Genomic DNA, 26,491 nt, shown 5'->3' with positions numbered 1-26,491 from the left:
AGACTGGGAGGCCGAGGCTGCAGTGAGCCAAGATTGCACTACTACACTCTAGCCTGATTGACAGTGAGAGACCCCATCTCAATTATAAATAAATAAATAAATAAATAAAGATTAAAAAAAGAGACAGCCTGGGTGCAGTGGCTCACACCTACAATCCCAGCACTTTGGGAGGCCGAGGCGGGCAGATCACTTGAGGTCAGGAATTCAAGACCAGCCTGGCCAACATGGTGAAACCCCATCTCTACAAAAATACAAAAATTAGCCAAGCGTTGTGGTGCACACCTATAATCCCAGCTACTCAGGAGACTGAGGCAGGAGAATCACTTGAACCTGGGAGGTTGCAGTGAGCTGAGATGGTGCCACTGTACTACAGCCTGGGCAACAGAGCGAGATTCTGTCTCAAAAAAAAAAAAAAAAAGAAAGAAAGAAAGAAAGAAAAGGAAAAGAAAAAAAAAGAAACAGTGCTATTTACTGAGATATTTCTATGTTATTTCTATTTTCTCATCTCCAGTAGCATGCATACCAAATTTTGAAAATACAATTTTTTTTTGCTGTTACAATTTCTTGCCTGGCCATCTATAGATGTCCCAAATTTCTAAAGCCTGGGTAAAAGTATTTGAATAGATATAAATGTCATTTTATCAAAGGCATTTTGGTAGAAGTAAATGGAAGACTGAATGACTCTTCAACAACTCACAATAATTCTTTGTAATGTCCAGCCTTGAGAAAACTATTACCTCCAGCCAACAGAGGCTGCTTGGCAGAAGGCAGGGCTGGTTTGAAGTGTAATACTGACAAGATTCACTAATATTTGAGAAATATTCCCATATAAGTCACACATTTCCATTATCCCCGCCCAGTTTTAGCAACTGATGTCTGGGGAGGTAGAAAAGAACTTTTGTGAATAAATAATCAAATACCTAAGGAAAAACACTTACTTGAAGAGTAAAAACATAAGATTTTCTTGTCATATTTGGAGAAACCCTATTTTAACAAAATTTACTAGTATCTTATGGTTTGAAGCAAGCTTTTTGTTTAAAACGTCTAGGATTTTGTTTATTTTTATTTTGGCTTATTTCTCCAAGAAAAAAGGATTTAGTTTAAAAGATTAAATATTTTTATGTTTATGAACTTGAATAAAGACACAAAATTTTCTTAAAATTATATTTCTGTTAATGTTTACCATATCAGAAAACAATGTAAACCTTTATATATACCTTAATGTTAGGAGAAGGGTGATTTCTTAGTAGTTGGATAAGTACTGGAAAGGCATTTTCATCTACAACAAACTGTTGACTGACAGGATTGCTTGTATGGGCTACACCTGTAAGAGTCCACACCAATGAGGTAATATTTTTTTCCATCTTATAAATGTTAAAGTCAAACATAGCTTGATATTTTTGGTTGACAAAGTGTTCTAAGTTTGGTTGACAAAGTGTTTTGTAAATTACAAAAGGGTATGCTATATTGACACTATTTTAATAGTCCTGAATTAATTTTTTAAAAGACAAAGTGAATAAACACAGAGAGCTTATTAGAATTGTGAATGGCTTCCTAAAAGTCACAAAACAAAGGAAATTAGAAATGTTATACTATCAAGGAATAATAATAGCTATCATTTATTGAAGAAATACCATGTGTGATGTACTTAAGTTCATAGTGATATTGTTTTCTATAAAAAGTTTACTTCTACAAAAATGACTAGAGTAAATCACCAAGTTAAAATTTCTAGGTTTCTTAAATTATACACGCTAACAAGATAATCTTACTATGTCTCTTTATAACATACTACTTTAAATTGCGGGTCTAATCTCACCAGAGAAACTCAACTCTCTCTCTCTCTCTCTTTTTTTTTCCCCACTCCTTGCAATTTCCTGTTGAGAAACTCATTTCTTTCTAGTGAACATAGACAAAGAATTTTAATTCTGTTCTTTTGCCAATATTAAATGTCACAATAAATACACAGTGTGTTTATATAAATGGGTTAACTCTAAATAAATGGGTTAAATATAAGATTGAGCCTCTCAGTGAACAATGAAGAGAAGTCACCGACATATTGTATCTAGGGAAGTCTGAAGGAAAAAAGAACACCTTTGTCCTCACAAGCCCCCCCACCCCCACCACACACACACATACACACACACACACACACACACACAGAGGTGATGTGGACAGCTTTGAAATGAACTAATGAGAAGAAATTTGATAATGTGTGTGTGTGTGTATATCAGGCAACCTTGCATATATATTATCATTTACTAGAACTTTAGAAATAACTATGTCAGAGTCTCTGGCCAAACAAAGAAACATCTTCTCTGGCTGATTATCTTGGAATTGTGAAGGAGTTTCTGCAAGAAACTTTTGGCAAGCAAAGAGAAAAAAAATGTGAGAATCAATTCCTATTATACGTCATTCAGCTGGACTAATTTTGAGGAAATTCAGTGATCTAGAAATAAAGATGTTTCCTCTTGTTTGCAAGAAGCAGTCTATAGTCAGCATCCTGCATTCATCAAGGTCAGCAAGAACCCAAATTTTAACTTTTGGAGGGTCACAACTGACAGTTCCACATTTTCTCAGGAACCCCAAAATGTCGATTCCTTTGCAATGAATTCGATGTTATATAAACAAATAATCATTACAGAGACATTCAAGAATGTGCCCCAGCATTAGAAACTCTTCTATATCTTCAAAAACATATAGTTCTTGAGATTCAAAAGAACTATTTTTCTCTTAAACTTAAAAAAGAGATTGCTTTCAGTCAAAATAGCCAAGGCTTATTGTCCTAATTTTCCTCTCTAGCCATTGTTCAAGAGCAAGACGGATATAAAATTCTTAATTACACCACTTGTACTGACCAAGTTCTTACACAAATTTAAAAAGTTGTAATAGTCTTTTATACATTAAATACCATTTAGGGCTCAAACAGTGGGGATATAGAGGAAGAGAGATTAACTTCCATTTCTCTGCCCAACCTGTTCTTGTTCTTACAGATATTTAAGAAATTGAGAATAAGTACACAAACCAATACAAATGGATCCCACTGCTCTGATGACACTGAGAAGTGTGCCTTCAGCAATCGTACTAATTCTTAGTAAGCGAACCAATGGTGCAATTCCATTCCCTTCACATATTTGATTTTGATGCATCCTGCTGTCCTTACTTAGAGCTATGACAGCTTCACCTCCTGATAAAGAAAAGCAAGATACATGTATGATACTCCAGTGCCCTGTTCTACATTACGCAGAGGACACGGTGGTTCACACTTGCAATCCCAGCTACTTGGGAGGCTGAGGCAGGAGGATCACTTGAGCCCAGGGGTTTGAGGCTGCAGTGAGCTATAATTGTGCCACTGAGGCCGGGCGCGGTGGCTCAAGCCTGTAATCCCAGCACTTTGGGAGGCCGAGACTGGCAGATCACGAGGTCAGGAGATCGAGACCAGCCTGGCTAACACGGTGAAATCCCGTCTCTACTAAAAAAATACAAAAAACTAGCCGGGCGAGGTGGCGGGCGCCTGTAATCCCAGCAACTCGGGAGGCTGAGGCAGGAGAATGGCGTAGACCCGGGAGGCGGAGCTTGCAGTGAGCTGAGATCCGGCCACTGCACTCCAGCCTGGGTGACAGAGCGAGACTCCGTCTCAAAAAAAAAAAAAAAAAAAAAAAAAAAATTGTGCCACTGCACGCCAGGCTGTGCAACACAGCAGGATCCTGTCTCTAAAAAATAAAAATAAAATAAGGAAAAATAACTTACCAACATACTGCATTTTAGCTGATGGTGACAAAAGCATATTAATTATAAAGCTGTATCCAATCTGTTCTGCCATATATTTTTGTTGTTTTAGTGTTTGTCCTGCCAAGGCCCAAAGTGCAATGGCTCCTTGTTCCTTAACATCTATTTGAAATGCCTATTTTAAAAAATATTTCATTAATTCAGTGAATATTTATTGAACACTTTAGGGATGTGTATTTTATAAAATGTTTATTCTAGAATCGGTTTAGTTTTTCTATTCACTTAACAATTCAAAATAGAATACATCATCTAAGAAAAATGACCAGGAATCATAAAATTCCTACCTTTAGGAGTTTTAAAAGATATTTAGTTAACGATTTTTCCAGAAATGCTTTCTGTATAAGAGGGTTGTGACTTGCAAGTGATTCCACAGCCATTGCACCTTTCATTTGGACACTAATTTGTTTCCCTTTAAAAAGAGCCACCAGAGGAGGAATCGCTCCCTCCATAGCTATAGCATCCTGAATTTCCTTATTGTCACGCCCAACCTCAGCAATTGCAGCAGAAGATACAGCCTTCAACACATCTTTAAATGAATTTAAGAACAAGTTAAATAAACCTTATGAAAAATAAGAATATCAAAGTGCAGCATATCATTAGTTTACCATATTATAAAATCAAATTTATAAAAAAGCTTAGAGAAAATAAAGAAAAGTAGAAATAAATAAAACTGGGTAGATTTACCATCTAAACACAATCAATCATTTGTCATAATCTCATGTACTATTTCTTATGAAGACAGATTTAGATAGTTATAGATGTATTTGATATAGTTGTATTTTAAAACAATAACCTGCATTTTTACTTACAATTAAAACATTCCCTCCCCACCACCCTTTTTGAGACAAGGTTTGGCTCAATCACCCAGGCTGGAGTCCAGTGGTGTGTGTGATCTCAGCTCACTACAACCTCCGCCATCCTCCCACCTCAGCCTCCTGAGTAGCTGGGACTACAGGTGTGCACCACCATGCCCGGCTAACTTTTGTGTTTTTTGTAGAGGAATTACTGGAATAACTCAGTACATCTCAGTAAACTGCTTATCAAAAATGATAATAGCATCTTAGCCTTCCATAATCAAGAGTTCAAAAGTATCAATGTTACTGTGTTTGAGTATGGGTGTTATCACTAAAAATAAATACATCAACTTTGCTCAAATTTGATAGATAAAAATGCTGCCTCAACTTGTTTTGTACTTTTGGTATTGGTGAGTCTAAACATTTTCCTATATTTTAACAAGTTGCGTTTTTTTCACATATAGAAAAGTTGTAAGAATAAGTCAGAGAATTCCTGTATACCTTTACCTGGATTTGTAAATTTTTAATATATTGCCATATTGGTTTTTCTATCCTTTATCTATATAATCTGCTTTTCTAAATTTGAGAGTATGTTGCATGCATACATCATGGCCTTTTATCTCTTTAATATTCTAGTGTGTATTTACTAAAAACAAGCCTATCCTTTTATGTAACTACAAGGCAATTAGTAGATGCAATACTTTAATCATATTGTGTTGACCATCCTAGTAATGTCCTTTATCACATTTACTTTCTTCCAGTACAGGATCCAGACCAGGACCATGTATTGCACTTAATTATGTCTCTTTAGTGTTCTATTATCTGGAACCTTTTCTCAGGGGTTTTTGGTCTTTTATGACATAGACATTTTTAATGAATATAGGTCATTTAGTTTAGAGAATTTTCCTCAATTTGGGTTTCTTTGATGTTTCCTCATGACTCAAGATATGCACCTCCATCGAGAATATTTTTAAAGTGACATTATGGCTTGGGTGCAGTGGTGCATGCCTGTAATCCCAGCTACACAGGAGGCTAAGGTGGGAGGACTGCTTGAACCCAGGGGTTCAAGATCAGCCCGGGCAGCATAGCAGCCTCATTTCAAAAAAAAAGTGACATTATGTTATAGGGATATCCTCTGTGGAGTTATATAATGTCCATCTATTCCTCGATGGTGATGTTAATTTTGATCATCCAGTTTCTCTACTTTATAGTTGCTATTTTCCCTCTTGCAACTAATAAGGAGCAAAACACTTGTAAATATCAAAATTTGCCTCCAAGATTTAGCAACCATTTATAATTTTTGCCTGAACCAATCTTTACTATGCTGTTTGCAAAATACTAATTTTCCAAATCTACCACTCCTTCACATTTGTCAGTTGACATTCTGCTATAAGGAAGAGCCCTACCTTATTCTCTATTTATTTGTTTCCTTGTTTATCCAATTTTCATCAGGATGAGGGCACAGGCTCCTATTTTATTCAATGAGTTATAACCCATTAATTTAATTTAATTTTATTTTATGTATTTATTTTTGAGAAAAGGTCTCACTCTGTCACCCAGGCTAGAATTCAGTGACACGAACTCAGCTCACTGCAACCTCTGCCTCCCAGGCTCAAGCAATCCTCCCACCTCAGCCTCCCAAGTAGCTGGGAATACAGGCGTGTGCCACCACGCCCAGCTGATTTTTGCATTTCTAGTAGAGATGAGGTTTTGCCATGTTGCCCAGGCTGGTGTTGAACTCATGAGCTCAAGCTATCTGCCCGTCTTGGCCCCGCAAAGTGCTGGGATTATAGGCATGAGCCACTGTGCCTGGTGTATTTTCTTATTTATGTTGTTACTCAAATTGTCTAAGATTTGGCCAGTGGGAGCCCCTTCAGGTTGTCCTTGTGTCCTATAGATATGCCTCTTTTTTCTTTTTTTTTTTTAAATAAAAGGATTTTATTACTTTGTCACCATATGATGATGTTCCTGACTCACCATATACCTTCTCTGCCCCTGCCCTGGAATCAACTATTTATCCAAGAAGCTCTGGTTCCTTTTAATGAGGGATGATATTTAGAAACCAAGATGTGGGTGCTTGGTATGCTCACTGCTACTGGCATATCATTGCTTCTGGATCATATGTATATGTGTATGTGTATATGTATGTGTGTGTGTGTGTATGAATCCAAATATGTATACATATATATGTATATGTGTATACACACACACACTCATACATACACACATACATTTCCGATTCCAATCCAACCCCACAGGGTTCTTTATTGCTTTCCTACATTCTGCACATTTCTTTGCACAGTAAGAACCCAATAATATCAACACATTTATTCATTTCTTCAGTCCTACAGTACTTACCATGTGGGTTCAGAATTGTTCTACCCATATCACTATGACATACAAGCTCACTAAAAAGAACTCAAAATCTGTGTGTAGTTTGTTTTGTGTTTACCCTTAGAAAGAGGGTATATAATGTACTGGGTTTAAAATTATTTGTGTTCATTTTTTCTTTTTAAATCTAGTTATATAATTTGTTTACTTCTTTCAGTTTTCATTTCCCCCAGCCTGTACATTTAATTTTTTTATTATGTAGAATATCAATATATTTCCAAAAGCAAAACTAGATAGAAAAGTGTTTGTGCATTCATGTAGCTACCAATATCCTTTAGATGCTCTATAATCCAGCATTTGTTTTTTCATATACTATCAAGGTTAATTATCTCTCTATTAAGGCCTTATTGTTCATACCAACTTCTACACCCACTTTATATCAATTTATGTCAAACACATTAACTATTTTTATTGTTATGAGTATTTTCTTCATTTAATCATCTAATCATTTATTTAGTGCATATTTATTGAATAGCTATGTGCTAGATACTGTCCCAGGTACTAGGGAAACAATGGTGAACCAACAAAACAAGGTCCTTGACCTTGTGGAACAAAAGAAAAGGCCAGAGTAAAGAACAAAGCAGTAAGTTAAATATTACTTGAGAGTAATATCAGAGAAAAAGGGAGTGACAGGAAGGTCACTTCCTCTTGAAGTAGGAAAGTAAAAAGGGCTTATAGGCCATGCTGGAAATGCGGATCATGTTCTAGGTGACAGTCACTGAGTAATTTAAAGAAGAAGATATGATCAACTTTATATTTTAGTTAGATCACTCAAGTAACACTTGGAATGTTAACCCTGAAAGATTAATAAAATTAAGAGAGTATGGGGGAAACCATTCTTTCCCTTACCCAATATTCCTGCATCAGTACAAAAACTAGAAATTCCTCCACCCATAGCCAACTCAGAAATATTAAGAATAAAAGTTTACCCCTTACTCATTCTTCCCCATGAGAAAAATAGTGAGTTACATAATTTTTTTAGTTTGAAGAATGAGTCATTGCAAATGCATGGTTTAGGTTCTTTTTGGCACTTTTTGTTGTTTTCTCAAAGCAAGCTTTTCAACAATAAGGCTGAAGTTTTGATCTCTATTTGATTCCTGTCTATTTCTCATTTGGACCCAAATTCTGAAAGGAATGGAAGTATCTTTACTAAGCTATTCAGTAATCCAAAGTAGCTCTAAAGCTCAGGGAAGACGTCAGGGATGTGGATAAAGAACTGGGAAGAACAGATTGTAAACCTAGTAGAGTTCCTTTGGAGTGAATAAGAGCTAAAGAAGCATATGCTGGGTGAAAGCAGCAGCATGACAAGAATGGAAGCTTAAGGAACTGCAACTTTAAGAGTTGGGTAAAGGAGGACTAATGGTGAAGGCAGACTTTATCTACAACTTTTGGGGTCATAATTCCAAAGTTTTCAGATTTTAGAATGTTAGGAGTATATAATACTACATATTGTATAACATCACAAAGGGTCTGGAGAAAATCAATTTCTGCAGAAATATGTGACTAATCATTTCAAGAAAAAAATGAGGTGATCTTTTAAGTTTTTCTCAGTTTGAAACTGAAAAAGCATTCTGTATGCTTTTGTTACATATTTGAGTTTCTGTGGTGGTGTCATATAAACTTTTGTTATTAACACAGAACAGGAAAGTTGGGTGCCATATGAAATCAGAAGCATTGTAGGAATGAAAGCATGTATACATGAATACATGTATATAAGAATGTGAATATAAGCAGCTAAATGGGTGAAGGAAAGGCCTAAAACAAACCAAATTTAGCAAGGGTAGGCTTGCTCTGGACATAGAGACTCAGACTAAGGAGATGTTAACAAATCCGTCTTTTCAAGAAACTATATGTAAATCTACTTTGGGACCATTTTAATACATGAAATCTTAGAGTAGCTCACATGGTAAAGAAGACACTAGAATTAATAATATGCCTTTTTGATCTCCTATACCTTAACAACCCAGCTAACATCCAAGAGGACTATTTGCTAAAGCACTAAAGTTATATAGGGGGGCTTACCTAAAAAGAAAAAAATAATTAAAATTTATTTTAAATTATCTTCATTGGAGTGAGGAGATAATGTAGATTATGGTATAGGAAAAAATACTTTTATTTCAATAATGTATTTCATACCATAGTTTTCTTTCATGAATGAACTCATTTGTTATTTATTCAAATTGCTGCTACAATTTGTACTTTGTTACAGCATCTGGGATTGAGAAAAGGAAAACAGGAAGAGAAGATCTAGTCCCTATATTTAAATTTTAATTAGTTAGATAAAACACAAACAAAAAAAGAGATAAAGAATGACTATAAATGAGTAAAAATTATAGGTTTAAAATATACATAAAAGCTGACCCTCTTTAATGTTATTCTTTTTTCCTTTTTTTTTTTTTTTTTTTTTTTGAGATGGAGTCTCACTCTGTTGCCCAGGCTGGAGTGCAGTGGTGCAATCTCAACTCACTGCAACCTCCGCCTCCCGAATTCAAGCAATTCTCCTGCCTCAGCCTCCTGAGTAGCTGGGATTACAGGCACGCACCACCATGCCCAGCTAATTTTTGTATTTTAGTAGAGATGGGGTTTCACCATGTTGGCCAGGCTGGTCTCGAACTCCTGACCTCAGTGATCTGCCTCAGCCTCCCAAAATGCTGGGATCATAGGTGTGAGCCACAGCACCTGACCTCTAATGCTATTCTTAAAGGATAAAGTAAAGCATAGTAAGCAATGGAAGAACACTTGAACAGAGAGATCATAAGGAATTTGTTATGAAAGGAGAGGGCTTTCAAATGATGTCACCACGTGATAGAGGTTCTTAGAAGATGACACTTGCTTAAATTTGAAGTTTTAAAGTAAAGGAAAGATCACTTCTACATTCCCCTTATTCTTAAATCTTAACTTACATTTAACCAATATATTTATTTTGTATTTATTCCTGGTTAACTGGAAGAGGAAGCCAAATGATATACTGAGCAGGAAGAAAAAGGGCAAGTTCTTCTCAATTTTCTCTTCCCCCAAATTTGGGGAAAACCATATATTTGGAGCTTACACTGTTACATCTGCTGACTGGAATGAGATAATTCTTACAGAACCCAGGAGACCATTTGCAGTAGCTGCAGAAACTGCCTCATGGCTTTTGATGTTCTTGGTACTGAGATGCACTTTAGGAACTGATAATTGGCCTAATATTTCCCGATAACCTTGAATTTTGACATCAAATATCTAACAAATCTGAAGCCCTTGTTGTCACTTGCAAAATAGCTACCCATGATCAATATGTGTACTATTCACCCAAGGTAGCATATACTCTCCTAGTCATATTGTATGTATTTTTAAAATCATCCATGCCAGTATTTCCATTGTAAACATGTCTAATTAAACTTTTTAAAAGAATATGCCTTTGACAGTCAATTATTTTTATAAGCCCAGCAGTTTAAATTTAACTGTTTTCTGCTGGGCATGGTGGCTCACACCTGTAATCCCAGCACTTTGGGAGGCTGTGTCGGGCAGATCACAAGGTCAGGAGTTTGAGACCCGCCTGGCCAACTGGTGAAACCCTGTCTCTACTAAAAATAAAAAAATTAGCCAGGCATGGTGATGCATGCCTGTAATCCCAGCTACTCAGGAGGCTGAGACAGAAGAATTGCTTGAACCCGGGAGGCAGATGTTGCAGTGAGCTGAGATCACACCACTGCACTCCAGCCTGGGCAACAGAGCAAGACTCCATCTTGAGAAAAATAAAATAAAACAAAATAAAATAAAATAAAAATAAATAACTGTTATCTACATAGTTTAGCAGTTAGGAAAAATAAATTTGTGTTTTAGATATTAAGGTTATATTGCACATGTTTAGATCTATTCAAAGACAGATTCAAGACATCTATTCACATAGGACAAGTCAAACTCCATGTCTGCTTCACTTAATATATCTGGTCATTATAAAATAATACAGAGATAGAAGCTCACCTGAATCAGAACTCAGAAATCTGATAAGATACGGGAGGCCTTTATGTTCTCTGACAGCTCTTTGGTTGTTTTCATTTCCTATACATAATACCCGTATACAGTTCATTACATTTACTAGCACATGTTCTATGTTTAAGTTCAATAGATTTATCAGACTTGGGATTCCATTCTAAAAATAAACAAAAAAAATTACATTTGAATTAGTTTAAGATAAATGTAATCTTTATTTAGAAATACAAGTTGGCTGGACGTGGTGGCTCACACCTGTAATCCCAGCACTTTGGGAGGCCAAGGCAGGCGGATCAGGAGGTCAAGAGATCAAGACCATCCTGGCCAACATGGTGAAACCCAGTCTCTACTAAAAATACAAAAATTAGCCGGGCGTGGTGGTGCATGCCTGTAGTTCCAGCTACTTGAGAGGCTGAGGCAGGAGAATCGCTTGAACCTGGGAGGCGGAGGTTGCAGTGAGCCAAGATTATACTATTGCACCCTAGCCTGGTGACAGAGAAGACTTGTCTCAAAAAAAAAAAAAAAAAAAAAAAAAAAAGAAAGAAAGAAAGAAAGAAAAAGAAACACAAGTCTGTAATCTTTCTTGCTGTAAATAACTATTTAGGAGAGAATGAGTGCCACAAACAAATGTGTCTATTGGTAAGAAACATTATGTGACAGTTAATACAGCTATCTAAGTGAAGTAAATAAGATTGATTGAATATATTGCCCCATTAGGAAATATTTGCCATTGTAGACACTGCACTGGTAATTGGTAAATAGCAAGAAGCAATCGACATATACTAACTTAAGAAAATACTCCCTCATCTACTTCTGGACTGTACTCAAATGCCAACTTTTCAGTGGAGCATTTTTCATCAGGCACGCCCTCTCTCTCCCTCTTCCCTGCTGTATTCTTCCCTGAGAGTTTTGTCATTGAATAGCAACGTGGGTTTCTATTTTTGTAACTTCTATATGAGGGAGTTATTGTCAGTCAAAAATAATGGTCTATGAAAAAAACTTACATATTTGGCAATAACATCCTTGTTTTCACATTGAGCAATATCATATAGAATGACAGCACAGCGAGACTGTACTTCAGGCTCATCACAAACCAGTAGGTTGATTAGAGATGGAATGCCTCCCGCTTCTACCAAAGCATGCACTGCTCTTTTGTGGGTTGAGATATTACTCAATAACCCAACAGTTTTGCACTGCAGTTTTATTTTGGAACTTTTTAATAGATGGATTAAGGCAGGAATGGTGCCTGTAATGAAAAGAGCAAAAAAATAAAAAAGCATGAATTATTGGTAACCATTTTAGTCAATTTATCATGGCAATATTTAAATAATATTTATGGGCATTATAATATAAATAATTATGAAATAATTGTATAAAATATTTATAAAATTATCATTTGAAACTATATGAAGAAACCTTCCATCTTGTCTTTGGTATGGGCAGCTCTCATTGTTCATACATTTGATTTTCACAGAGAGTGATCATGCATTTTATATTAGTAACCTTAAGCCACCATTGAAACACTGAATTCTGGCTTAAGATTATTGATAAATAAATAATTTGTGCTACAACATGGTACAGTTCAGTTTTGGTTATTGCATCAACTTTGTATGGCACTGCTTATGCAATTATTTGGGCATTTTATTATATTTTATCCTTATTTTATACCAGCATGTGAAAAACAAAAAGTGCTGAATCTAGTAAAATGCAACATTAGTCTCATTAATTACAATTGGCTCAAAGATAGAAATCATTGGGCATAGTGAAAATAGAAAATCTGGCTTCAGTTTGATGCCTGTTATACTTACATCAATTCAATATTAAGCAGAAAGCACCTTATAAGACACACACAAAATGATAGAAAATATAATAGATATAATAAAGACTTTATTTATTTAGCTACCTGAAATGAAACATCCCTCGTCACTTCTTTAAGTCTATAGTTCACCTTTTGGATATAGAGCTTTTTGTACAGATTTTCAGGAACATATTAGGGGACTATCTATGATCAATCAAATTTTAATTTATTCATTTAATATTTATGAAGCATTTCACATGCATTCAATAACCACATTACGGTAGTGGCTACCATATTGGACATTTTCAAATAGAACATTTTCTTTGTGTGTGTGTGTGTGTGTAGATAGATAGATAGATAGATAGATAGATAGATAGATAGATAGATAGATAGATAGATGGAGATATAGATAGACATAAAGACAAAGACAGGGTCTCACTATGTTGCCCAGACTGGTCTCAAACTCCTGGGCTCAAGCTATCCTCCTGCCTTGGCGTCCCAAAGTGCTGGGATTACAGGCACAAGCCACCATGCCCAGCCGAACATTTTCAACATTTCAGAAAGCTATTCTGGACAGTGCTATTCTCAGAACAATCCTATGGGGTAGAGCCATTTTATTTATTTATTTATTATACTTTAAGTTCTAGGATACATGTGTACAACGTGCAGGCTTGTTACATAGGTACACATTTGCTATGTTTGTTTGCTGCACCCATTAACTCCTCATGTATGTTAGGTATTTCCCCTAATGCTGTCCCTCCCCCTGACCCCCATCCCTCGACAGGCCCTGGTGTGTGATGTTTCCCACCCTGTGTCCAACTGTTCTCATTGTTCAGTTTCCACCTATGAGTGAGAACATGTGGTGTTTGGTTTCCTGTCCTTGTGATAGTTTGCTCAGAATGATGGTTTCCAGTTTCATCCATGTCCCTGCAAAGGACATGAACTCATCCTTTTTTATGGCTGCATAGTATTCCATGGTGTATACATGCCACATTTTCTTAATCCAGTCTATCACTGATGGACATTTGGGTTGGTTCCAAGTTTTTGCTACTGTGAATAGTGCCACAATAAACCTATGTGTGCATGTGTTTTTATAGTAGCATGATTTATAATGCTTTGGGTATATACCCAGTAATGGAATTGCTGGGTCAAATGGTATTTCTAGTTCTAGATCCTTGAGGAAACGCCACACTGTCTTCCACAACGGTTGAACTAGTTTACACTTCAACCAATAGTGTAAAAGCATTACTATTTCTCCACATCCTCTCCAGCATCTGTTGTTTCCTGACTTTTTAATGATTGCCATTCTAACAGATGTGAGATGGTATCTCATTGTGGTTTTGATTTGCATTTCTCTGATGACCAGTGATGATGAGCATTTTTTCATGTGTCTGTTGGCTGCACAAATATCTTCTTTGAGAAGTGTCTGTTCATATCCTTTGCCCACTTTTTGATGGGGTTTTTTTTTTTTTTTCTTTTTTTCTTACAAATCTGTTTACGTTCTCTGTAGATTCTGGATATTAGCCCTTTGTCAGATAGGTAGATTGCAAAAATTTTCTCCCATTCTGTAGGTTGCCTGTTCAATCTGATGGTAGTTTCTTTTGCTGTGCAGAAGTTCTTTAGTTTAATTAGATCCCATTTGTCTATTCTGGCTTTTGTTGCCATTGCTTTTGGTGTTTTAGTCATGAAGTCCTTGTCCATGCCTATGTCCTGAATGGTATTGCCTAGGTTTTCATCAAGGATTTTTATGGTTTTAGGTCTAACATTTAAGTCTTTAATCCATCTTGAATTAATTTTTGTATAAGGTGTAAGGAAGGGATCCAGTTTCAGGTTTCTACATATGGCTAGCCAGTTTTCCCAGCACCATTTATTAAATAGGGAATCCTTTCCCTGTTGCCTGTGTTTGTCAGGTTTGTCAAAGATCAGATGGTTGTAGATGTGTGGTGATATTTCTGAGGCCTCCGTTCTGTTCCATTGGTCTATACCTCTGTTTTGGTAACAGTATCCTGCTGTTTTGGTTACTGTAGCTTTGTAGTATAGTTTGAAGTCAGGTAGTGTGATGCCTCCAGCTTTGTTCTTTTTGCTTAGGATTGTCTTGGCAATGCAGGCTCTTTTTTGGTTCCATGTGAACTTTAAAGTCGTTTTTTCCAATTATGTGAAGAAAGTCATCAGTAGCTTGATGGGGATGGTGTTGAATCTATAAATTACCTTGGGCAATAATAGCCATTTTCACAATATTTCAGGAAATCACGGATTTCCTATCCATGAGCATGGAATGTTCTTCCATTTGTTTGTGTCCTCTTTTATTTCATTGAGCAGTGGTTTGAAGTTCTCCTTTAAGAGGTCCTTCACATCCCTTGTAAGTTGGTTTCCTAGGTATTTTATTCTCTTTGTAGCAACTGTGAATGGGAGTTCACTCATGATTTGGCTCTCTGTTAGTCTGTTATTGATGTACAGGAATGCTTGTGATTTTTGCACATTGATTTTGTATCCTGAGACTTTGCTAAAGTTGCTTATCAGCTTAAGGAGATTTTGGGCTGAGATGATGGGGTTTTCTAAATCTACAATCATGTCATCTGCAAACAGGGACAATTTGACTTCCTCTTTTCCTAATTGAATATCCTTTATTTGTTTCTCTTGCCTGATTGCCCCAGCCAGAACTTCCAACACTATGTTGAATAGGAGTGGTGAGAGAGGGCATTCCCGTCTTGTGCCAGTTTTCAAAGGGAATGCTTCCAGTCTTTGCCAATTCAGTATGATATTGGCTGTGGGTCTGTCGTAAATAGCGCTTATTATTTTGAGATACATTTCATCAATACCTAGTTTATTGAGAGTTTTTAGCATGAAGTGCTGTTGAACTTTGTCAAAGGCCTTTTCTGCATCTATTGACATAATCATGTAGTTTTTGTCATTAGTTCTGTTTATGTGATGGATTACATTTATTGATTTACAGATGTTGAACAAGCCTTGCATCCCAGGGATGAAGCCGACTTGATCATGGTGGATAAGCTTTTTGATGTGCTGCTGGATTCGGTTTGCCAGTGTTTTACTGACGATTTTCGCATCGATGTTCATCAGGGATAGTGATCTAAAATTCTCTTTTTTTGTTGTGTCTCTGCCAGGCTTTGGTATCAGGATGATGCTGGCTTCATAAAATGAGTTACGGAGGATTCTCTCTTTTTCTGTTGATTGGAATAGTTTCAGAAGGAATGGTACCAGCTCCTCTTTGTATCTCTGGTAGAATTCGGCTATGAATCCATCTGGTCCTTGACTTTTTTTGGTTGGTAGGCTATTATTCCCTCAATTTCAGAGCCTGTTATTGGTCTATTCAGAGTTTCAACTTATTTCTGGTTTAGTCTTGGGAGGGTGTATGTGTCCAGGAATTTATCCATTTCTTCTAGATTTTCTAGTTTATTTGTGTAGAGGTGTTTATAGTATTCTCTGATGGTAGTCTGTTTTTCTGTGGGGTTGGTGGTGATATCCTCTTTATCATTTTTTATTGCATCTATGTGATTCTTCTCTCTTTTCTTCTTTACTAGTCTTGCTAGCGGTCTATCAGTTTTGTTAATGTTTTCAACAAACAAGTTCCTTGGATTCACTGAATTTTTGAGGGGTTTTTGGTGTCTCTATCTCCTTCAGTTCTGCTCTGATCTTTGTTATTTCTTGCCTTCTGCTAGCTTTTGAATTTATTTGCTCTTGCTCCTCTAGTTCTTTTAATTGTGATATTAGGTGTCAATTTTAGATCTTTCCCGCTTTCTCTCTTTTTTTTTTTTTTTGAGATGGAGTCTCACTCTGTAGCCCAGGCTAGAGTGCAGTGGTGCGATCTTGGCTCACCGCGAGCACCACCTCTGGGGTTCATGCCATTGTCCTGTCTCAGCCTCCCAAGTAGCTGGGATTACAGGTGCCCACCACCAAGTCTGGCTAATTTTTTTGTATTTTTAGTAGAGAAGAGGTTTCACCATGTTAGCCAGGATGGTTGCGATCTGCCCACCTCAGCCTCCCAAAGTGCTGGAATTACAGGCATGAGCCACCGCGCCCGACCAATTCCTGCTTTCTCTTGTGTGCTATAAATTTCCCTCTACACACTGCTTTAAATCTGTCCCAGAGATTCTGGTACATTGTGTCTTTGTTCTCATTGGTTTCAAAGAACATCTTTATTTCTGCCTTCATTTTTTTATTTACCCAGTAGTCATTCAGGAGCAGGTTGGTCAGTTTCCATGTAGTTGTGCAGTTTTGAGTGAGTTAGTTTGATTGCACTGTGGTCTGAGAGACAGTTTGTTGTGATTTCTGTTATTTTACATTTGCTGAGGAGTGCTTTACTTCCAACTATGTGGTCAATTTTGGAACAAGTGCAGTGTGGTGCTGAGAAGAATGTATATTCTGTTGCTTTGGGGTGGAGAGTTCTGTAGATGTCTATTAGGTCCACTTGGTGCAGAGCTGAGTTCAAGTCCTCGATATCTTTGTTAACTTTCTGTCTCGTTCATCTGTCTAATATTGACAGTGTGGTGTTAAATTCTCCCATTACTATTGTGTGGGAATCTAAGTCTCTTTGTAGGCCTCTAGGGACTTGCTTTATGAATCTGGGTGCTCCTGTATACAGGGGCATATATATTTAGAATAGTTAGCTCTTCTTGTTGAATTGATCCCTTTACCATTATATAATGGCCTTCTTTGTCTCTTTTGATGTTTGTTGTTTTAAAGTCTGTTTTATCAGAGACTAGAATTGCAACCCCTGCTTTATTTTGCTTTCCATTTGCTTGGTAGATCTTCCTCCATCCCTTTATTTTGAGCCTATGTGTGTCTCTGCATATGAGATGGGTCTCCTGAATACAGCACATGGATGGGTCTTGACTCTTTATCCAGTTTGCCAGTCTTTGTCTTTTAATTGGGGCATTTAGCCCATTTACATTTAAAGTTGATATTGTTATATGTGAATTTTATCCTGTCATTATGATGTTAGCTGGTTATTTTGCCTGTCAGTTGATGCAGTTTCCTCCTAGCATCAATGATCTTCACAATTTGGCATGTTTTTGCATTGGCTGGTACTGGGCGTTCCTTTCCATGTTTAGTACTTCCTTTAGGAGCTCTTGTAAGGCAGGCCTGGTGGTGACAAAATCTCTCAGCATTTGCTTGTCTGTAAAGGATTTTATTTCTCCTTCACTTATGAAGCTTAGTTTGGCTGGATATGAAATTCTGAGTTGAAAATTCTCTTCTTTAAGAATGTTCAATATTGGCCCCCACTCTCTTCTGGCTTGTAGAGTTTCTGCTGAGAGATCCGCTGTTAGTCTGATGGTCTTCCTTTGTGGGTAACCTGACCTTTCTGTGTAGCTGCCCTTAATATTTTTTCCTTCATTTCAACCTTGGTGAATCTGACAATTATGTGTCTTGGGGTTGGTCTTTTTGAGGAGTATCTTTGTGGTGTTCTCTGTATTTCCTGAATTGAATGTTGGCCTTCCTTGCTAAGTTGGGGAAGTTCTCCTGGATAATATCCTCAAGAGTGTTTTCCAACTTGGTTCCATTCTCCTCTTCACTTTCAGGTACACCAATCAGACGTAGATTTGGTCTTTTCGCATAGTCCCATATTTCTTGGAGGCTTTGTTTCTTTTCACTGTTTTTTCTTTAAACTTCTCTTCTTGGTTTATTTCATTAATTTGATCTTCAGTCACTGATGCCCTTTTTTCCACTTGATCGAATCAGTTATTGAAGCTTGTGCGTGTGTCATGTATTTCTTGTGCCATGGTTTTCAGTTCCATCAGGTCATTTAAGGTCTTCTCTACACTGTTTATTCTAGTTAGCCATTCATTTAATCTTTTTTCAAGGTTTTTACCTTCCCTGAGATGGGTTTGAACCTCCTCCTTTAGCTCAGAGAAGTTTGTTATTACCAACCTTCTGAAGCCTACTTCCGTCAACTGATCAAAGTCATTCTCTGTCCAGCTTTGTTCCGTTGCTGGTGAGGATCTGTAATCATTTGCAAGAGAAGAGGCACTCTGGTTTTTAGAATTTTAAGCTTTTCTGCTCTGGTTTCTCCCCATCTTTGTGGTTTTATCTACCTTTGGTCTTTGATGTTGGTGACCTATAGATGGGGTTTTGGTGTAGATGTCCTTTTTGTTGATGTTGATGCTATTCCTTTCTGTTTGTTAGTTTTCCTTCTAACAGTCAGGTCCCTCAGCTGCAGGTCTGTTGGAGTTTGCTGGAGGTCCACTCCAGACCCTGTTTGCCTGGATATCACCAGCGGTGGCTGCAGAACAGCAAAAATTGCAGAACAGCAAACATTGCTGCCTGATCATTCCTCTGGAAGCTTCGGCCCTGAGGGGCACCCGCCTGTATGAGGTATCAGTCGGCCCCTACTGGGAGGTGTCTCTCAGTTAGGCTACAAGGGGGTCAGGGACCTACTTGATGTGGCAATCTGTCCATTCTCAGAGCTCAAACACCATTCTGGGAGAACTACTGCTCTCTTCAGAGCTGTCATGCAGGGACATTTAAGTCTGCAGAAGTTTCTGCTGCCTTTTGTTTAGCTATGACCTGCCCCCAGAGGTGGGGTCTACAGAGGCAGCAGGCCTTGGTGAGCTGCAGTGGGCTCTACCCAGTTTGAGCTTCCCCCGCTTTGTTTACCTACTAAAGCCTCAGCAATGGCGGATGCCCCTCCCCCCCCCAGACTGCTGCCTTGCAGGTCCATCTCAGATTGCTGCGTTAGCAGTGAGCAAGGCTCCGTGGGTGTGGGACCTGCTGAGCCAGGTGTGGGATGTAATCTCCTGGTGTGCTGTTTGCTAAGATCGTTGGAAAAGCACAGTATTTGGGTGCGAGTGCCCCATTTTTTCAGGTACAGTCTGTCACAGCTTCCCTTGGCTAGGAAAGGGAAATCCCCCAACCCCTTGTGCTTCCCGGGTGAGGCGATGTCTGCCCTGCTTAGGCTCGCCCTCCGTGGGTGGCACCCACTGTCCAACCAGTCCCAGTCGGATGAACCAGGTACCTCAGTTGGAAACGCAGAAATCACCTGTCTTCTGTGCCAGTCACGCTGGGAGCTGCAGACCGGAGCTGTTCCTATTCGGCCATGTTGGAACGGACCCCAGTAGAGCCATTTTATTAGTGAGCAAACTAAACTAAGAGAGGTTAAGCAATTATCTTAAGTTCTAAATGCAGAGCTAGTTACACAGCAGACCTGACACTAAATCTGCTATTTTTAATTTCAAAAGTAAATTGTGCAAAGTATAGAATAGGAATAATTTCTAAATGAAAGTAAATATAAAAGTAGTGTGGTAAAGTAATTTAAAAGTTAAATTAATACTTAACATCAGTTTTTAATTTTTTGAGCTTTTAGACAAATAGAATTGATATAGTTTTTTGATCCTGTGCAGCTTCCATGTGGAAAATAAAATATATGGTTGACAGGTAAATGACGTGATCTTAGCAAAAGAAACTTAAAATCTACTAAAATTTTTCCTTTACAATCAAAAATATATTTTAAAATGACTGATGAATAAAATATAGCTCTACATAAAATAGCATTTAAAAAAGATAGTTAATAGAGTTTGCATCACCTGCATCCAAAATACATCTCCAGTATTGATCATTTGCTAAGCAAATTACTTCCAAGGACATGACAGCCATCATCCTTCGTTTATAGCTTTCAGACTGTAACATTTCTGTTTAAAGTGTTCAACAGAAAAACACAGCTGTAATTTATACAAGAGGCAATGAAACGCTTGATTCTGTTTTTTGTACCAGCTAAGTAAAACCAAGGGTTGAGGTCACCACTATTACCACCAACTGCATGCATTAAATTCCCCTCTGTGCACAGCTCCTTGTGAAGTAGTGACAAATTCCATCAGCCCATGATCTTTGAGGTTTATAGTCTATACAATAAGTGAAAAAATCCTGAAATTTCTTTTTTTCAGATGGGGTCTCAATTTGTTGCCCAGGCTGGAGTGCAATGGCATGATCACAGCTCACTGCAGCCTGAATCTCCCTGGGCTCAGGTGATCTACCATCTCAGCCTCCCTAGTAGCTGAGACGACAGGAGTGCATCACCATGCCCAGCTAATTTTTGTATTTTTTGCAGAGACAGCATTTTGCCATGTGGCCCAGGCTGGTATCAAACTCTTGGGTTCAAGCAATCCACTTGCCTTAGCCTCCCAAAGTGCTAGGATTACAGGCATGAGCTACTATGCCTGGCGGAAATTTTTAATCTTTGGTCTGAGTGACTTAGATTGGGTGGTCACATACTTCAAATTCCGTTGGAAAATAATACATCTCTCTTGGCTAAAATTAGTTGTTAAATAAAATTTGAATGTGAGTTTTCAAGAATAGCAAAGTAATCCACAGTATTGTCAATAAAAATTTAATATCAATTAAATTAGGTATGAGGCTTTATACATTTCCTGAGTATAAAAAAGATACTTTAAAATCTTGGATGAACTTGTACTACAGACAGAAGGTATTACAAATATACATGTCTATTGTGCTAGGAAAAAACACCCAGACTATCTTTTCCTCATATCTTTAGCCAGCCACTCTATTACCAAATCTGTCCTAAATCTAGCTTGGCTCTACCATTCCATGGCATTCTCTCTTAAAATTCAGCTTCTACTCCAAGAACTCATCCTGAGACCTCTAATAAACTGATTTCTCTTTTACACATAGTAGAAATGGGTAGTGTGAGGAGGGAGAGCTATTGCAGGGCCCAAGGCAAAACAGCAGTGGCCAGATGCTCACTATTGTTTGTTCTGTTTGTGTCATTGTCAGGACTTTCCCCACAATGGCTGTAGGAAGCAGCAGCCCTGGTGAATTTTTATGTGCTTTTAGGCCATTCCTGTTAGGGGGCAGAGCTTCCTACTATTAAGGTAGGTTTTTACAATGATTTAGTCGAGTAAAAGTAACAGGATGATCCTCTTACTTCCTCCTAACAAGACTACGAAATGATACAAATGCACACAAATAAACATTGAAAACACTTTCCAATATCTCTCGGGGCTCATATCCAGTATTTGGGATATGTTCCCAGTACCTAGTAAATTCCAACGTCAGGTATTGAGCCAGACTTCTTGAATCAGTAGAATGGGGTTGAAAATCTTAAAAACATATTTTATCCCATCCTAAAATGAGTTGTTGGAAAAAAATCAGTTCTCATTCTCCAATTCATTTCTCTTATTTGGCTTTAGTTTTTTATTTTTATCAAAGCGATGCATGTGCATGATTCAGAGTTAAATGTTACTAAATGGCCTATAACAAAACTTAGTGGTTCCTGGCCCCACCCTCCCAACTTTTCTGTGTTCATCACTCCATATACAATCGGTTTAGACTCTTCCCTATAACCCTCTATGATTTATAAATCTCCTTATTTCTACATATTTATACACATTGCTGTGTTTTGCTACATTGATTTAGACTTCATTGACTTCATGTTATGAAAAATGGGAAATTAACTCTTTCAACATTGCTCTTTCCTCTTCCCTTTCTCCATATTTATAGCTTTTAGTTAAATCAATGTTAAGTGCTTACATGATGTCTACACAATTATTATTCACAGCTGAGCACTGTAATGTACTATGGTTGTGTCTCTTTTTTTTTAAAACAGGTAATAATTTCCTTATTTTATTTATTTATTTATTTATGTTGAGACGAAGTCTCACTCTGTCACTAGGATGGACTGTAGTGGCACCGTCTCGGTTCACTGCAACCTTTGCCTCCCAGGTTCAAGTGATTCTCCTGCCTCAGCCTCCCAAGGAGCTAGGACTACAGGTGCGTGCCACCACACCCAGCTAAGTTTTGTATTTTTAGCAGAGACAGGTTTTCACCATGTTGGCTAGGATGGTCTCTATCTCTTGACCTCGTGATCCACCTGCCTCGGCCTAATAATTTCCTTATTTTACAATAGTCCCTCCTTATCTGCAGAGGATACATTCCAAAACCCCCAGTGGGTACCTGAAACTGAGGATAGTACTGAACCCTGTATATGCTATGTTTTTTCCCAGACAGATGCTTCTTAACTTATGATGTGGTTATGTCCTGATAAACCCATTGTAAGTTGAAAATATTGTAAATTGAAAAGCATTTATAAACCTAATCTGCCAAACAGCATAGTTTAGCCTAGCTTAACTGAAATGTGCTTAGAATACTTACATTACCCTACAACTTGGCAAAATGATCTAACACAAAGCCTATTTTATAATAGAGCATTTAATAACTCATGTAATTTATTGAATACTGTACTAAGAGTGAAAAACAGAATGGTTGTATGAGGACTGCAAGTACAGTTTCTTCTGAATGTGTATCACTTTTGCATAATTATAAAGTCAAAAACCGTAAGTCAAACCAGACTGTCTGAACATACATATCTATAATAAAGTATGTAGGCATAGTAATAGCTTAACAATAACTAATAATAGATTACAACAATATACAATAACAGAAGTTATATGAATGTGCTCTATCCCTCTCTCTCAAAATATCTTATTGTCCTATACTGCAGGTAACCAAAACCACAGAAAGAAAAACTGCTGAGAAGGGGAGACTGCTGTATTTCATCTGCTTAGTTTTCCTTGTACCTACTGATAATTCCTCCCATCTTTTTCCTCTAGACTGGATGCACAGTTCCATTCTGGAACTCCCCCTTGCTGTCTTCCTTGAAATTCCCTATGCTTTACGCTTGGGTAAGGTTCCCAGTTTCCCAGGTCCCTCTCCTTTCTATTTCTTAGGGAGAATTCTAGCCTTGGCATCTTTAGGTCTTTCCTAGTTAGGCTCTGAGGAGAGCACTCCTAATGGGCACTGCCAGTTCTCAAGCCTTTTGAGGATTTATGGTGTGAGTCCAAGAGGTTCTCAGCTTTCCCACTGTTGGCTTGGAATGATTTTCTCTGGCTGGCTAAGTCCTAAGTCTTGCCTATCTGTTTCCATCTTCCAATATTTTATTGCTGTTGCATCCTTTCTTGTTTTCCCTTGAATGCTTGTCTGCTGCTGGTGGTATTATTAATATTGCTTAATCTCCATGTAATTTTAGGGGGAGTCTTGAAAGGGAGTAAAATTAGATTGTCCATATAATGGACCTAGTGACCCTTACCCTTATTTTGGCTAGACTGAATGCAAATTGGAAAAAAAAAAAAAAAAACGAAAACAAAATCCCCAGCAGAATTTTTCACAAAACATTCGTCAAAATATAACAAAAGATTTTGCTAAATTTGTCTCTAAAATTAGGAGGCAAGGAATAAGTTGGAGGGAATATTTTTCACTTAAAATTTCCTCTTTCCTTTTTTTTTAATGAAGAAGATGTTTGAACTTCTGGAGAAAGTTGGAAAATAAAAATAAATATAATTGTGTAAAATATAGTCTGTTTGGGTCACAGATCTTTGATTTCAACTTAGAAACAAAACTACCTTTGCATACACAAAAATGCAGCTCTTTATTATTTGTATTTTTATTTCTGGTCTTAATAAAATGTTTATTTCATGATTTTTAAATATTTAAAATATAATGCATGTATTATTTTGTTTTCTCTCAGAGTATCAATAATTAAACTGAATAATAATCAGAACATATATTTATAAAGAGATTATACTCTATACTCACCTACCAAAGTTTTCCACACAGGGAGTTCAGGAATATTTAATTTTATTATATATTTGAGAACCTCTGTATGAAATGTTAACACTGATAAATTGATTATATTATTTCCTTTAGTATCTGTTTTTCTCCAGTTAGCACCGATAGAAAACAGGTACTGAATAGTGTCCAGTGCTCCTGAAGTGGCAGCAAGTAACAGTGGAGTGCACTGATTCCTAAAAATTAAGAAACGTAACAATGAAACACACATAGAGTGTCAAATTTACTTTTTGTAAAACTATTCAAGCTGCAATTGGAGGTAGTCTGACTTACACCACCACCTTCTGTTCTTAGGAATTCTCATCTTCTGTAGTCTACATGATTTGCCTCCCTTGCCATGGCATCCTTACTATGGGTCCCTATCCACCTCCCCAACTTAATTATCATGCCTTATAATTTGTTTGGAGGATGATAATGCACAAAGTTCTTACAATAGACAGTCCTATTTAAGCCTTATAACTACTCCGTAAGTGAAGGAAAAAGCAAGGCAAATATCATCAGCCCATTTTACAAATGATGTAACTGAGGCTCAGGAATTAATTACACCCATTGCTTCATGTCCAGTTTTCAAATCCCAGCTTCCTCACTGTGGCAGAAACTAACAGTTTTGCTCGAAAACTCATTATCTGATTTTTAGATAGTGAAGATACTTTGTTTGGCTATCCAGTGCAATATTACATTTCCCAGATGCTGCTGCTGCTTTTTTGTTGTTGTTGAGATAGAGTCTCACTATGTCACCCAGGCTGTAGTGCAGTGGTGCGACATCAGCTCACTGCAGCCTCTGCCTCTCTGGTTCAAGTGATTCTCGTGCCTCAGCCTCAGGACTAGCTAGGATTACAGGCATGGACCACCATATCCGGTTAATTTTTGTATTTTTAGTAGAGACGGGTTTTTGCCCAGACTGGACTCAAACTCCTGACCTCAAGTGATCTGCCTGCCTTGGCCTCCCAAAGTGCTGGAATGACAGGCATGAGCCACCGCACCTGGCCTCTTCTTTCTTCTCATGGCCAGACATGATGGTGAAAGCGGGAGTTGCCATCTGAGGGACATCAGCTTCCTCTGGTGGCTTCCACATGTTCAGAGCAACAAGAGGAAGCTGATGTCTCTTATACTGTCAAGCCGTTATACTAGCCCTAAACCACTGAATAATAGTGGAAAGGTTACTCGAAGACCTAGAAAAACCTGAATGAAACTATGCCTAAATCAGGCTCAGAGATCCAAAGTAATGACCTGGCCTTTAGATTTCTAGCCAAGAATGTACCTTCAGGAGAAGTTACACCTTTACCCTAAATGCTAATCCACAGCTAAACTGTAAAACAAAAGAGTGTTGGGATTTTTTAATTTCAAAGTTATTTTATTCTTTTTAATGTATTTCTCTTCTAGATACTACTAAATATTTCTCCTGTAATCCAAAGCCTGTCCCCTTTGATCTGAAGTCCTAGGGCTGCCTCCTGGTTGTGTAGGATCCAGTTTAGAGCAACTCTCTCCTCCCTAGTCTCAGGCTTCTTCCAGGGCACTAAGCAAAGCATTTAACATGAAAAATTAATCTGCAGAACCATATTACTGGGGGATTAGTCCTTATTCTTCCAGAAAACATGCATAGGTTAATAGAAGCTCTTGTCTTTATAAATTCTAATGATAAGTGGTAGGAGGAGACAGTGAGTAGAAAGGATAGCAAAGTAAGCCTCACATACCTTTCAAATCACCCATGCCTATCGCCTTTTAGTGGCAGTGTGTGCAGCAAGCCATGAAAAGCAGAAATTTATATTCTATTTAATTTTCTTTCTTCTTGTTTTTTTTTTATTATTGCCTAGACATCAACCTCAACCTGATATAAATGCTCAATGACTTACTCAGCTGTTGCCTCAGCTTCTAGCAAACTAGGATCCTTCCTACAGAGAGCAATAATGATGCAAATGTTGTCATAGAAAGCGGCAAAGTGAATCGGCATCCAGCCTCTTTTTTCAGAAAGCGTGTAATCAGCTTTGGAACACAGTAGACAGACTGTTGTTTCTAATGAGCAAGCCTGTGCGGCAAGGTGTAGAGGTGTTGGACCTAGAATGGATGGAAAATTACTTCAGTGATCAAAGCACTAACATTCCTAAAAGAAAACCTAAATGCCTTATTGATATCTATCCATAGAGCTTAGTATTGT

General features: G+C 37.6%; 1 protein-coding gene across 1 annotated transcript in view; it reads right to left on the bottom strand.

The window, feature by feature from the left end:
* Positions 1-26,491, bottom strand: part of ANKAR (ankyrin and armadillo repeat containing) — a 72,876-nt gene that overhangs the window by 15,287 nt on the left and 31,098 nt on the right. Inside the window, exons 8-16 of the mRNA XM_023212435.2 lie at positions 26,190-26,391; positions 24,304-24,512; positions 20,283-20,387; positions 11,951-12,192; positions 10,938-11,106; positions 4,071-4,312; positions 3,748-3,901; positions 3,023-3,184; positions 1,218-1,324 (exon numbers count right to left, since the gene is read on the bottom strand). Coding sequence (XP_023068203.1) covers positions 1,218-1,324; positions 3,023-3,184; positions 3,748-3,901; positions 4,071-4,312; positions 10,938-11,106; positions 11,951-12,192; positions 20,283-20,387; positions 24,304-24,512; positions 26,190-26,391 — 1,592 coding nt within the window. The remainder of the gene's footprint in view (positions 1-1,217; positions 1,325-3,022; positions 3,185-3,747; positions 3,902-4,070; positions 4,313-10,937; positions 11,107-11,950; positions 12,193-20,282; positions 20,388-24,303; positions 24,513-26,189; positions 26,392-26,491) is intronic.

This window comes from Piliocolobus tephrosceles, chromosome 11 (genome assembly GCF_002776525.5).
Source record: "Piliocolobus tephrosceles isolate RC106 chromosome 11, ASM277652v3, whole genome shotgun sequence".
NCBI lineage: Eukaryota > Metazoa > Chordata > Mammalia > Primates > Cercopithecidae > Piliocolobus > Piliocolobus tephrosceles.
Note: the sequence above shows the minus strand (reverse complement) of the source record. Positions and strands in the feature narration are given on the sequence as shown.